The sequence below is a fragment of the Grampus griseus genome (genome assembly GCF_964374135.1).
Source record: "Grampus griseus genome assembly, chromosome: 3".
NCBI lineage: Eukaryota > Metazoa > Chordata > Mammalia > Artiodactyla > Delphinidae > Grampus > Grampus griseus.
Genome location: NC_139019.1, coordinates 170,175,599 through 170,187,872, shown reverse-complemented (window position 1 = coordinate 170,187,872; position 12,274 = coordinate 170,175,599). Strand labels below are relative to the sequence as shown.

Here is a 12,274-nt window from a genome sequence, read left to right as displayed (position 1 = left end):
AACGATAGATGTTTATTTCTCACCCATGCCCATGTGGCGGGTGGGGCTCGACTCCAAGCAGACACTCAGGGCTCCAGGTGGAGGCTTTGCCACCTCAGTGTGTAGCTTTTGAGGCCAACGTAGCAGGGGGGCTGCTTCTACATCCTTGGCCCCAAAGCTTCACCTATGTGCTCTACTGCCAGCATGTGGGACAGACTCACCCCAAGACGCTGCCCACGTACAGAGCGTTAGGGAATATGGTAGAGCACGAAGGTATTTGGGGTGCAGTCATGTTTCCTTTGAGACTGCGTGATAATTCCTAAGAGCCTGGCACACGGTGCCCAGCCCACGGTCAGGTGCTGAGCGGAGGTCACAGTCCCAGAGGAGGTGACAGCAAAGAGAAGAGCTAAAGGAGGAGAAACAGCCATTTGGAAGAGTGATGGAAGGATGTGCTGGGAACAGAGGGAACAGCATGTGCGAAGGCTCAGAGGTAAAGAGCTTGGCCGTTGTGGAAGTCAGGAGAGCAGGGGCGTGGGGTTTCCTCCTCAGCTTCAGATCAGGCTTAAGCAGAGAAAGCCCATGGAAATGTGAGCCAGATTTCGGGAGAGGCCGGTGGGGGTGGTAAAGCCATCAGAGCTGGGTTCTGGAAGTTCCCAGGGGCTGCCACGAGGACCATGGGTTGGGGGGGCTGGGGGGCAAAGTAGGGCTGCTGCTGGGAAACTTCTGGAGGGAGGTGGCAGGGTCGCTGCTGGAAACAGTCGTGCCCAGGGCGTTTCTGAAGGCATGGGACGGAGATAGGATAATTCTCCAGTTAGGGAGGCCAGACCCGTTGACGCCACCTGGGACGCTGCTTATCCCAGAAGGATGGGGTGAGCAAATGGTGATTTCAGAGCCCTACTAAGAGGGTGGAAAAGTGCTGGCCAGCAAGAGCCACCCCTGTAAACTAGTCTTCCCCGCGGCACAGCTGACACTGGCTGCGTAATTCTTGGTTGTGGGGCCGTCCCAGGCACTGTGGGGTGTTAAGCAGTATCCCTGGCCCCCAACCGCTCAAGGCCAGGAGCCCTCCCAGTCGTGACAAACCACATGTGTCCCCAGACATGGCCCTGTGTCCCCTGGGGGTTAGACTCACCGCCAGGTGAGAAGCACTGATCTAACGGGACACAGGTAACTTGGGAAGGACCGAGGACCCCATCCCTGGGACTGTGCAGGCAGGGCTGGGAAACATCTCTCCATGACATCAGATGAGCTCAGTGGAGCAGAAAGAAGGGCTCCAGGCAACTCCCTGGCGGTCCAGTGGTTAGGACTTCATGCTTTCACTGCCGTGGCCCGGGTTCCATCCCAGGTTGGGGAACTAAGATCCCACATGCTGCGTGGCGTGGCCAAAAACAAAGAAAAAAAAAAAAAAAAGAAGGGCTCTACGTCCAGTTCCCCCGACGGCAAGGGTCAGTGGCTCTGATCCGATTCTCAGGGAATGTGGACTCAAAAGGCTCAGAGACCCAGGCTGGAAAAGTCCTTCCAAATCTCCACAAGACGACCAGGGGACAGGATGCAGCACTGCATCCGTGCTTTTTCCAAATGCTTTATTACACGTGACAAAGATCATAGGTCCAGTTGTGCTCACCCCACCCGCCCTGGCGAGCCCTCAGTATGTGATCTGGTACACTGAGGCATGGTCCCTGGACCCCGTGACGATCAGGTGGTTGCTGGGGGACACGTCGCAGCACATGATGGAGGATGTCTCGGGTACCTGGAAGAGTCGGGGAGCAGAGCGACAGGGTTCACCCATCCTTGCCCTTAACATCTGCCCATAGATTCAAACGTGGTCCCTGGGTCGGGGGGGGGGGTCTCTGCATTTGGAACCCCGGGCTCAGCCCAATGAACGCCGCCCACCTGCCCCACCCCCGTACCTGGACCACTGTGGTCCCCATGGGCATGCTGAAGACGCTGACCAGGTTGTCCGTCCCCACGCTCACCCACCACTGGCCTGGGAGAAGGCAGAGGGGGGCCCGGTCATAGGGAAAGCTGGCAGCTGAGGGCTGGACCCCTGGGGATCTGGGAAACAGGGAGCTCCCCATCTCCCTCACACCCCTGCGGAGAGCGTCACTCAGGGCGGTTCCTGCTGATGAAGGGCTTGGGGGGGTCAGGAAGGGTCAGAAAGGGCTGGGTGGAGTCAGTCTTAGTGAGGCAGGGCCCCGTGGGAGGCTGGGGACGACGGCAGACTCCCCGCCGCGATCCTGGCCACTCACCCAGCGGGGAGAACTTGAGACCGAGGATGGTGCCGTCCTTACACCCCACCATGTGCTTCTGGCCCCCAAGGCTGGGCTGCAGCCACTGCTGGCCGTTGGCTGTGCCCACCAGCACCCAGTCCTCCCAGGGGCTGGGGGACAGGCTCATTATCTGGGGAGAAGGCAGCAGGGAAACATTGTCCAGGTCCCAGCGGGGCCCGAGAGGTGGCAGGAGCACAGGGACCCATCCCGGGGGCCGACTGCCTGCCCGCTTCCTGGTTGTGAAACCCCCAGAAAGCAACTTCACATATCCGGCCTTGGCTGGCTCATCTGCAAAATGGGTGTGGTCCTCTCTACTTTGTGGGATTATCACAGAGACTCAATGAGAATAGGAACCCCTGATACAGAGTATGAAAGCATCCAATGTTATCTGGGCAACTGGGGAGGATGTAGCTAAGGACCCCTCTCTTCAGGGCATCACTGAGACTTGAGGTACCACTAACCCCTGCCCTTCCCGCCAGCCTCCACCTCCTTCAGTCCACAGCCCAGCTGCTACCTGGCCAAGCAGGCCCCATCCCAGCTGCACACCTGAGACTCGAACTGGTATTCCTGGGGCTCCCCAGTGGTCCTCAGGTCCCAGCACCGCAGGCAGGCGTCCAGACCCCCTGTCCAGATGTGCTGGTCTTTGACAGCGATGCTCTTGGCACCGTTCAGGTGACCCGGCAGGTCCCTGGCCAGGAGAGGCATTGGAAGGGAGGTCAGGGCTGAAACTCTAAGCTTTGGGCCCCCGAGGACACCCCCCCTCCAATCACACCCGGGTGACAGATGGGGAAACTGAGGCAGGCAAGAAGTACCACAACTGGGCTTCAAGGACCCAGCCACGGTTTGAACCTGGGTCTTCAACTCTCAAATGCAAGAGTTCTTTAGGGAAAGGGGCTTTGGCCTTGAGACTGCTGGGTCCCTACTCAGGGATCCAGGTGGGAAGCGGCCCTCAGGGTGGCCCCGCCCACCCCTGGGCCACACCTGACCACACTCTGGTTCCGCAGGTCCCAGATCCTGACGCTGCCATCGGTGAAACCGGCAAAGGCCAGGTTGTCCTCAGGGCTGGCGGCCAGGGCCTGGCAGGTGAGGCCTGCACAGGGCAGCTCTGCTCTCACGTACAGGGAAGGTGCCGTCAGGTCCCACAGGCTCACGCTGGTCAGGTTGTGGCCGCCCGTCAGCAGGGCCGTGCTGTTTGAGAACAGCAAGCAGGTGCGCAGGTAGGCCCCCTGGGTCTGGGGTGGGCAGAGCCTGGGGTGAGCTTCCTCCCCTGCAGGGTGGGGGGCTCTCCCTGCTCCCACAAGCTCCGCCCCAGAGCCAGCCCTACCCTCACCTGTACACGCAGGTAGCTCTCCGGAAACCTGGCCTCCACCACCTGGCCGACCAGGCTCCACACCTTGACGCCGCCCCTGCCACAGGTGAAGGCGTGCCGCGTGAAGCTGCTGACGGCCGTGGCCAGCACGGGCTCCCCATGTTCTAGCCTCCGTATCTTCCCCACTCTGTGTGGCACGGCCAGCTTCTTGGACTGCCAGGGCAAAGCATCAGGCCTATTCCATGTGTTTTCAAAGTCCTCAGGGTCCCAGCATCTTGGGAGAGGAGGCCTCAGGGTCACCAGCCCGCCTGTGAGCCTCTCTGCCCGGAGCAGGGCACCTATCAAGCCCCAGAGGGGCTTCGTTCTTTGTCAGATTTTGGGTTCTCTCAGGCCTCATTTCTCCACGGCACTCTATATCCCCCCAGGTTCTACCCACACCCCTCCAAGTATTCTCCTTCTCCCATGACCAAACACTGCTCCCTTCTGCCTGACATGTTTTGCCCTATCCCAGCAAACTCCTACTCATCCTTCAAGGTCCTAACCATTATGTCCCTTCCTCCAGGAAGCCTTCTCACCCCCACATCTGGGCTCCCTTAACCTCAGACCACAAGGTTGGGACATACTTACATGGGCTTCAGAAATTGATAGGTTTTTACAGGAAGCTCCTGCGGGTGGATGAGGTCACAACTGAGCCACATTCTCCTCCCGCCCCAGCCCCCCCAGCCTTTGTGTGGGGTGCGGGGATCTCACCTGGGCCATGTGGGAGAACACCTCCTCTCCTACAGTGCCCAGTCCTGTGCTTCCCTTTCGGGAGCCCTCAGAGGAGCTGGGGGAGGGCGTAGCTGGGCTGAGAACTGGGCAGAGACAAGAGTGGATCAGTGGCAGGTGTGGCTCCCCTCCCCCAGGGCAGACTGCCCTCCTCCCACCAGGATTACCCAAAGTGTCCTTGGGGAGCAGTTTCACTCCCAAGTATCGTGGTGCTGGCTCCTGGCTTTCCTGCCCGTGGGAATTGGGGAGATCAGTTCAGACCAAAGGACCTGACCAGGGTTGGTCTGAGAACTGGAACATGGCAGGCGGGCCCAGGCAGTGTGGACAGGATGCTCCAACTGCCTGAAGTCCCATCCTCCCATCCAGGCAGAGCTGCAGACAGGCCAGGTCCTCTGAAGGTATCCAAGGGCTGAGGGTGGGGGAGGCATGCCAATCCCACAGGCATCTAGAGGTCAAAGCCAGGGGGCCCAGCCAGGGCAAAGCCCACCCTTCCAGGTACCGAGGATTCCAGTTACTTACCTGGCCTGGCGCCTGCTCTGTCGCTATGACAACAGAAGGGGATGGGGGAGAAGCCAGTTCAACCGGTGCTGTCCCTCCAGGCGGCCTGATTCCCCACTTCCCCTCACCCTCAGGGAGACTCACTCCTGCGTCTTGGGCGCTCCTGGGTCCCAGTAAAAATCTGCCAGAGCTGCTCTGTCAGAACATCCTGCCAAAACCGGGGCTCCGAGTCCCAGGATGGCCACGTGTCTAGCTGGTGGACTGTGTCCACTCCGGGGGTCTGCTGGAGCCAGTCGGATGACCTCGTGGCCATGATGTCTTCGAAGTCTGGCCCCTGGAGACCGGAGGGCTGTGGGGTCTTGGCCTCTGGGCGCTGGGGGTCCCGGCTGGGCTGCTCACTGGGGAACTCTTGGTTTCCCTGGTGCTGTAAGCACAGGGTCGTGAGGGACACGAGGATGCACCCTTTGCCCCAAGCCTATCCCCACCCTACTCAAGGACCCAGGAACCTACCTCCCCCAGCTGGAAGCCCAGGGATTGGCTGCAGGTCTCCACTCTCTGTAGGAAGTTTTCTGCCTGGAAGGGGAACGTCATCCCGGCTAAAGCTTCATGAAAGGACAGCCCTGGGTGCGAATACCTTCTTACAAGCCAGTTTCCCTGTTCACAAAGCGAGGCTACACAACCTCCCTTGAACGTTTTTGGGTGGATTCATGATCACCTAGCAAAAAGCAAGCTCTCGGTACCCAGAGGCCACCCTTGGCGGCAGGTGACAAAATTGAGCCCCAATGACCCGTCACCCGTATAATATGGTCGCAAGTCAAGTCAGATCTGGGTTCGCATCCCAGCTGCTTTACTTGGGGTGTTTGGAAACAAAAGCCTGAATGCCACCCCCTTGCTTAAAATGGCTTCAAGAAGCAAAGCCGTGTGTACACATGTCCCCCTTATGGGGATGACATTTGAAGCTGCTGAAACATTGCAAAGATCCTAAGAAACCAATGGTTACCTCTTGGGGAGCAGGGCTGGCGATGGGGAAGTTAGGGGCCCTGGTGGGAGGGTCACTTATTTTACATTTAAAATCAAGCCACGTGGCTGCTACCGATTCCAGATTTAAGTGAACAGTCTCTGTGGTCATGGAAGGCACCCTAAATTTTCTTTTTCTCCCTCCCAGCAGGCTGCCCATCTGTTCCTTTAGGACAGGCTCCCTCCTATGACACGTCCCACTGCTTTTCTCAAGAGCATTTATCTGGCCCAGGTACCAGATTTGTGTTTAACCTCTCCTTCCTCAAGACTGAACCTCCCTGCACAGCGGCTACTGGCTGCAGGTCACTATTTAAATAGAAAGTTAAGTTTAATTAAAAATGCGATCCCTCCTGTCCCACGGGCCACATTTCAAGGGCTCAATAGCCACGTGGGGCTGGGGGCTGCCAGAGGAGACGGCGAGGCACGAACCTAGAATGTGCCTGGCAGCCAGCTGAGGACACAGACCACGCAAGACACGACCTGCCAGTACTGCCAGGAATTCGCTGCGAGGAGACCCACCTTCTCGGCCCGATAAGGGGCTCTACGGGAATGTGCAGCTATATTTAGTCCAGATGGACTAAATACAGTGATATGAGGAATGTTCTAGACCTGCCAGCTAAGGTTGAATACTTGAAACGTGGACGGTGCCACCTGACTGCCAATTAAAGTGTAAACAGCCACGTGTGTCCCGTGGCTACTGCAGAGGGTGACAAGGATTTAGTCTTGGGCCTTTGGCTTTGGAGGCAGTGCCGTGGGCCTTCCGAATGCACATGCACCTCCACGGTGGATGCCAGGAAGCTGTCTGGCCCAGAGCGAATTCCAAAATCCTGGGGAAATATTGTGATTCACAGAAAGAAATAATTGCTAAGGAACGTGGCATAAGGCCTGTGGCTGTCAGTTCTGTTGAACGGGCACCACTGGCGTTTCCGTTCTGCAGATGAGAAAACTGAGGCTCAGAGCATCAAAGTCAATTTCCTAAAGTCAGGACACCTGGGGCCCAGCAGTGTTTCCCTGCCTCCACTGGCAGCCTGCTCCCACCCCCTGCCCCTCGCTGGCTGGGGTGGGGGGCGAGCAGGATGGTGGAGGGAGAGGCTGGAATGGAGGACCCCCTCCCTGAGCTCTGGGCGCTCCAGGTGGCTGCCACCTAGGGTAGCAGGCGATGGATTCCCCAGCTGGGCCTCCCAGCAGCACGAGGCCCAGGGGAGCCTTCCCCAATCCTCCCTGGCTCGTTAATGCGCAATTTACTGGCACTTTAATGCACTCAGCATGAAAAGTGCTGCTGCCCCCTGCCTGCATGCAGGTCCTCCCTGGGGAGAGCTGTGTGCAGGCGGGCTGCGGAGCCGGGGGCGTTGCCACTGCTGCTGCTCAGGATTTTAAATACACAGCAAGGAGGCTGGGAGACGAGGAACAGGAAACAGGGGAGGGGGAGGTGGTCCCTGTGAAACCACAAGTCAGCTAGGGATCACCACCTGGGGCCTTCTGTTGGGGGAGGAGGGTGCTTAGGGGCGACCCTCCTGGGTCCTCCTCACCCCCTTACATCTTATTTATCTTTTTTGGCAGCACCCCATGGCATGCAGAACTGCCCCGACCAGGGATCATCGAACCTGTGTCCCCTGCAGTGGAAGTACGGAGTCCTAACCACTGCACCACCAAGGAATTCCTCCCCTTATGTCTTGATACTCAGCACATGCTGTCAGTTTCCTGACACATCCACACTCTGACTGCTTCTCACCGCCAAACTGGCTCGGTGACCAGCCTCCCGCACCTGGATGGTCCAACTGGACCCCAACTCCCATCCTGGCCCCCAAATATCCATCCTCCCCAAAGCAGCCACCAGAGGGCGCGAGTGAGCACCTGAGTCAGGACCCACCCCTCCTCTGCCCACAGCCCTCCAGGGTCGCATCTCCGGGGGGGTAAAAGCCAGAGTCCTCCCTGTGGCCCACAAGGCCCTGCACAACCTGCCGCGACCCCTCCCCGCCCTCCCCTCCTCCCTCTCTCCCCCTCGCTCACTCTGCTCCCGACACACGGGCCTCCTTGCTGTTCCTCCAATGAACCAGGCCTGGTCCTGCCCCAGGGCCTTTGCACAGGCTGTGCCCTCTGCCTGGTCTACTCCTTCCAGACATCTACACTCCCTCTCTGATCTCCTTCAAGAGTTTGCCCAAATGTCACCTTCTCAGCGAGCCTTCCCTGACCACCCTGAATTGTAACCCATTCCCACCTTGGTTCCCCCCACGTCGCCTTGGGGCTGCTCAATTCCACCCCCGCCTTGCCCAGCCCTCACCATCTGACACTTCTGTTTACCAAGCTCCTCTCACCCCAAGGGCAGCGGTTTGTCTGTGTTCTCCTTTGCTATTTCCCTGGCGCCTACAACTGCACTTGGCAAGGAGGTGATGGATAAATATCTGTTGAATGAATAACCGTGTTCTGGTTGCTTCCTGCCCCACCCCACCCCCGCCTCTGGATCTGTCTTTCCCTGTTCCCTGAGCTACCCACCCCAGGCCCCACTAAGTCGCAGACACAGCCCTGGCCCTCTGCCAGTCACATCTGGCACAGGCAGAAAGTCCTGCCAGCACCCAGGAGAAAGGGGCCAGGTGGCAGGAGGACAGGCGGGGTGGACGCCATGCTCAGCCTGGGCAAGGCTCCCCGTGCTGGGAGCTGGGCCCCCAGTGCAGGCCTGTCCCTCCCCCCACCCCCGAGTGTGAGCCAGGCCCTTGGGAACCTCAGACACATGGAGACCGCATCCGGCCATGCCTGGCACATAAAAGCCCCTTCCTAGCACAGGCAACTAACCTGCGATGTGCTGACAGGCCCCTGGCCTCCTCCAGGCACACGGGGACCAGCGAGCAGGACAGGAGGGAAGAGGCTCAGGACCAGAGATGCACTCCTGAGACGTGGGGGATCCACTGATACCCTGGGGATTCCACTTCAGGCCCCACCCCCTCTGCCCCCAGCACTCCAGGACTCCCACCTCCCTCAGGGGGGAAAGCTCAAGTCCACCTCCGCGGCCCACAAGGCCCATTCACCTGCTTGTGATGTTCCTGGAGCCCCTGCCGGATCTCCTGGAACTGCAAAGGAACAACAGCGGTCACACTGGGAGGTGGTCAATGGAAGTGGGCAAGAGTGCAGAACTGAATGCTGTGCATGTTTCTCCCCAGCTGTATGACCCTGGGCAAGTCATGCTACCTCTCTGGTCCCTGCTCTCATCAAATGGGATACTGCCTACCATACTCAGAGTAGGAAGTATTAGGGAGACCCCTGGTTTTCATTCTAGGTATGAAGTCGAGGTCAAAGAGGGGCACAACCTGCCCTTGCTCTTTCCCTGCCCTCCCCTCCTCCCTCTCTCCCCCTCGCTCACTCTGCTCCAGACACACAGGCCTCCTGGCTGTTCCTCCAACACATCAGGCCCGGTCCTGCCCCAGGACCTTTGCACGGGCTGTGCCCTCTGCCTGAAACAGCCTTCCCTGTTCTCTCTAGGGTGGCAGGAACTCCTTATCTTCCATGTCTCACTGTGAACGTGAGACACAGTGAGACATGGTGTCACTGTGTCTCACGTTCAAGAAGCCCTTCCTGACTACCTTAGCTCAAAATCTTGACTCACTTTCACCGCTTCAGCTTCTATTTTCTTTCAAGCACTTACATTTTGTGAATCTTGTTTCTCTATTTGCTTATTTGTCTCTCTCCTTCCCTTAGAGCTGCCGGGTCCTATGGGGTAGCCACTAGTCAAACGTGGCTCTTTAACTTTCAGTCAATTAAAATTCAGCTCCTTACAGGAGCTCAGTAGCCACATGTGGCTGGCGGGTGCCATATTGGACCCTGTTGATAGAGAACATTCTTATCTTTGTGGAAAGTTCCAGAAGACAGCACACACTAGAATATACATTCCTGAAGGGCAGGGACTCCCATCACGTGCTGTACCCCTAACTCATCAACCGTGGGCTGAAGAAACTTCTCCTTAATTTAAATACAGAATTACTTGTTTTCACAGCAAGGTTTTTATTAATTAAGAAAAACTCACATGAAGTTGTTGCTCACTGGGTTAACTCACTTGCCTAAAATAAGCAAAGTAAGTAGAGGAGAGGGTGCCCCCAAACCCGGATCCTGAGGTCAAACTCAACAGCCTTTCCAGGAGGCTCCTGAGGGGCTACCTGGTGGTGGTGGTGGTGGGGAGAGTAGGGGCGGGGCTTCCTGGAGAGGGCGGGGCTTCCCGGGCCGGGGCTCACCAAGTAGTAAGCGCTGTCCATCTGTGTCGTCAAGTGAGTGGGGAACCTGCCAGGGAAGACAAACCCGCTGCAAGAGGAGGCCTCAAGACCCTTCCCCAGAATGAGCCCTGCCCCCAGCCTCCCATCAGGGCAGTTCTGGCAAGTGAGCTAGTCCCTTCCAGGTGCCACATTGAAGAAGGCGCCAAGACGAATATGATTTTAATGCGGTATTTTAAAAAAACGTAATTGAATGCAAGCAAATTCACACTGAACAACAACAAAATCAAAAATTTAAATGAAAGCCAGGATCGGTATTACTGGCTTTCCTTTCCTTTTGCTTCAGCCTTCAGTATGGCTCCTCCCCCCTCCCCGCCCCCCACCAGCACTGGTCCTGTCTTTTGGGCCATGGAGACAAGGATGGGATTCTTTCCCTCGGTGGGACTTAGGGCCCCAGCGGGGCCTCCAGCCCCCGAGAATCGCCCTCACCTGGGGAAGTGCTGCTTGAGCTGATCCAGGGCATTCTGATAGTAGCCGGCCTCAGGATGAGCCTGGAGAGGTCGAAGGAGGGATGAAGAAAACCCACAGCCTCCCCGTATCCCTGCCGTCAGGTCATCAGCCCCAAAGAGGGTGAGGTGGGGCCTCCTGAGGCCTGAGGGTAGTTTGCTTTCTCTCTTATTACTTAAGTACCCACAGGGTATCTTCCATCTTGATTTTTGGCCTAAAGATGAAAATATTTACTCTCTGGCCCTTTACAGAAGCTTGCCTGCCCCTGGCCTAAACTGATAGAAATGGTTTTCCCTGGGAAGTAATGGCGGGTGGGGAGGCGCAGAGAGGGACTTTTGCTTATAAAATAGTAACTGAGTAGGTGATGTAGCCCTATGTTTTATCACCTGGGTAATAATAAGTTTAAAGAGAAAGGCCTTAAAGTATGATGGGTTACTGTCCCCAGCTGAAGGCCTGGCCAGCCGGCCCATGTCCATCCCTCAGGAGCAGGAGAACAAGATTTGAGCCTCTTGCCCCCTCCCCCAGGGGATAATGCCTCACCATCCTTTGAGGGTGCCCGTGGGGGCTGAGATGGCCCCAAGAAGTCAGTCTTCAGGCTGGAGTCACAAGGACTTTAGCCAGGGACTGTAAAAGTAAAGAGGGGATGTCAGATCCTGAGCGCAGAAGGCTGGGCAGTAGCAGAGGACAGAACTAGCCCCACCCCACCCTCGGCCCACCTTGGTCTTCTCTCCACCCACCTTGGTCTTCTCTCCTCCAGGACTCAGTCCCGGGCCCCCAAACCCCTCCCTGACTGCCAGCACCCCACTGCATTCCCTACATCCTCTGTTCTTTCATTCATCACTCTGGTGCTTCCAGCTGTGCTGATTAGTGGTGGGGACCCCCGGGGCCTCACCCTTTGAGGTGGGGGCGCCGTACGGTGCCAAACATAATCCCTGACAGGAGCAGTCAGGGCTGGAGGTACCCCAGAGAAAGATATCAAAGCTCAACCTTAGTTTTGAGACAATTTCCTAAAGCACGGGAGAACATCATTTGGAAAGGGGTTTTGAAGGATGAGTAAGAGTTGGCCAGGTGAATTCGGAGAAATTTCTCAGACAGGAGGAAAGAGACGTCTCTCTACCCCCAATCATTCCTGCGGCACCAAGCCCCTTCTTTACTTCGCTTCTGCCCCTCAGCTCCCCTCTAGGCTCCTCCCCAGCCCAGGGACCATGGGGCCCTCCGGGAGACTGGCAGGCCTACCCGCCTCCCTTAGGATGGTGGCCCAGGAGGAACGAGGAGGAAGCCGCGGGATCAGCCAAGTTCAGGCTGACAGGAAGCACGTCCCCCCATCCCCGGGGGCCAATTGACCCATCGGGCCCCGCCCCGCCCCGCCCCGCCCCGGCCCCGCCCCGCCGCCACCTGCAACGCGAAGCTGGTCCATGAACTAGCAGCAGCTGCACGTGGGCTCGGGCTCCGCGGGCGGCCGCTGGTAGTGCCGACCAATCGCGAGGCCGCTTGCCCACGTGGGCCACGGTCACCGTCGGTGATTGGTCGGCTCTCCCCAGCCTCTGGCCGGGCTGTCAATCAGCGCGCGGGGCGCCGCCGCTTAACCCTTGCGGTCCCGCTGCGGGGAAGGGCAGCGTGCAGAGTCGCAGGCAGGTTGGGATCCAGGCAGGGATGAGGATATTTAGAAGGGCAAGGGGCTTGGAGTCAGCGGGTGCAACTTGAGGAGGGACTGGGCGGTGTGTATTTGCCTT

The 12,274-nt window shown here is 58.0% G+C and overlaps 1 protein-coding gene across 1 annotated transcript; it reads right to left on the bottom strand.

Moving 5' to 3' along the window:
• Nucleotides 1–1,621: 1,621 nt before the first annotated feature.
• Nucleotides 1,622–10,742, bottom strand: TLE6 (TLE family member 6, subcortical maternal complex member; the record flags this gene model as incomplete). Its single annotated transcript, XM_082650412.1, has 16 exons — nt 1,622–1,726; nt 1,887–1,963; nt 2,226–2,376; nt 2,793–2,934; nt 3,228–3,478; nt 3,577–3,829; nt 4,183–4,220; nt 4,306–4,409; nt 4,491–4,551; nt 4,843–4,865; nt 4,966–5,245; nt 5,332–5,394; nt 8,862–8,903; nt 10,059–10,104; nt 10,524–10,585; nt 10,725–10,742. 16 exons carry the CDS (start codon nt 10,740–10,742, stop codon nt 1,622–1,624), a joined length of 1,716 nt encoding a protein of 571 aa, XP_082506538.1.
• Nucleotides 10,743–12,274: the final 1,532 nt, after the last annotated feature.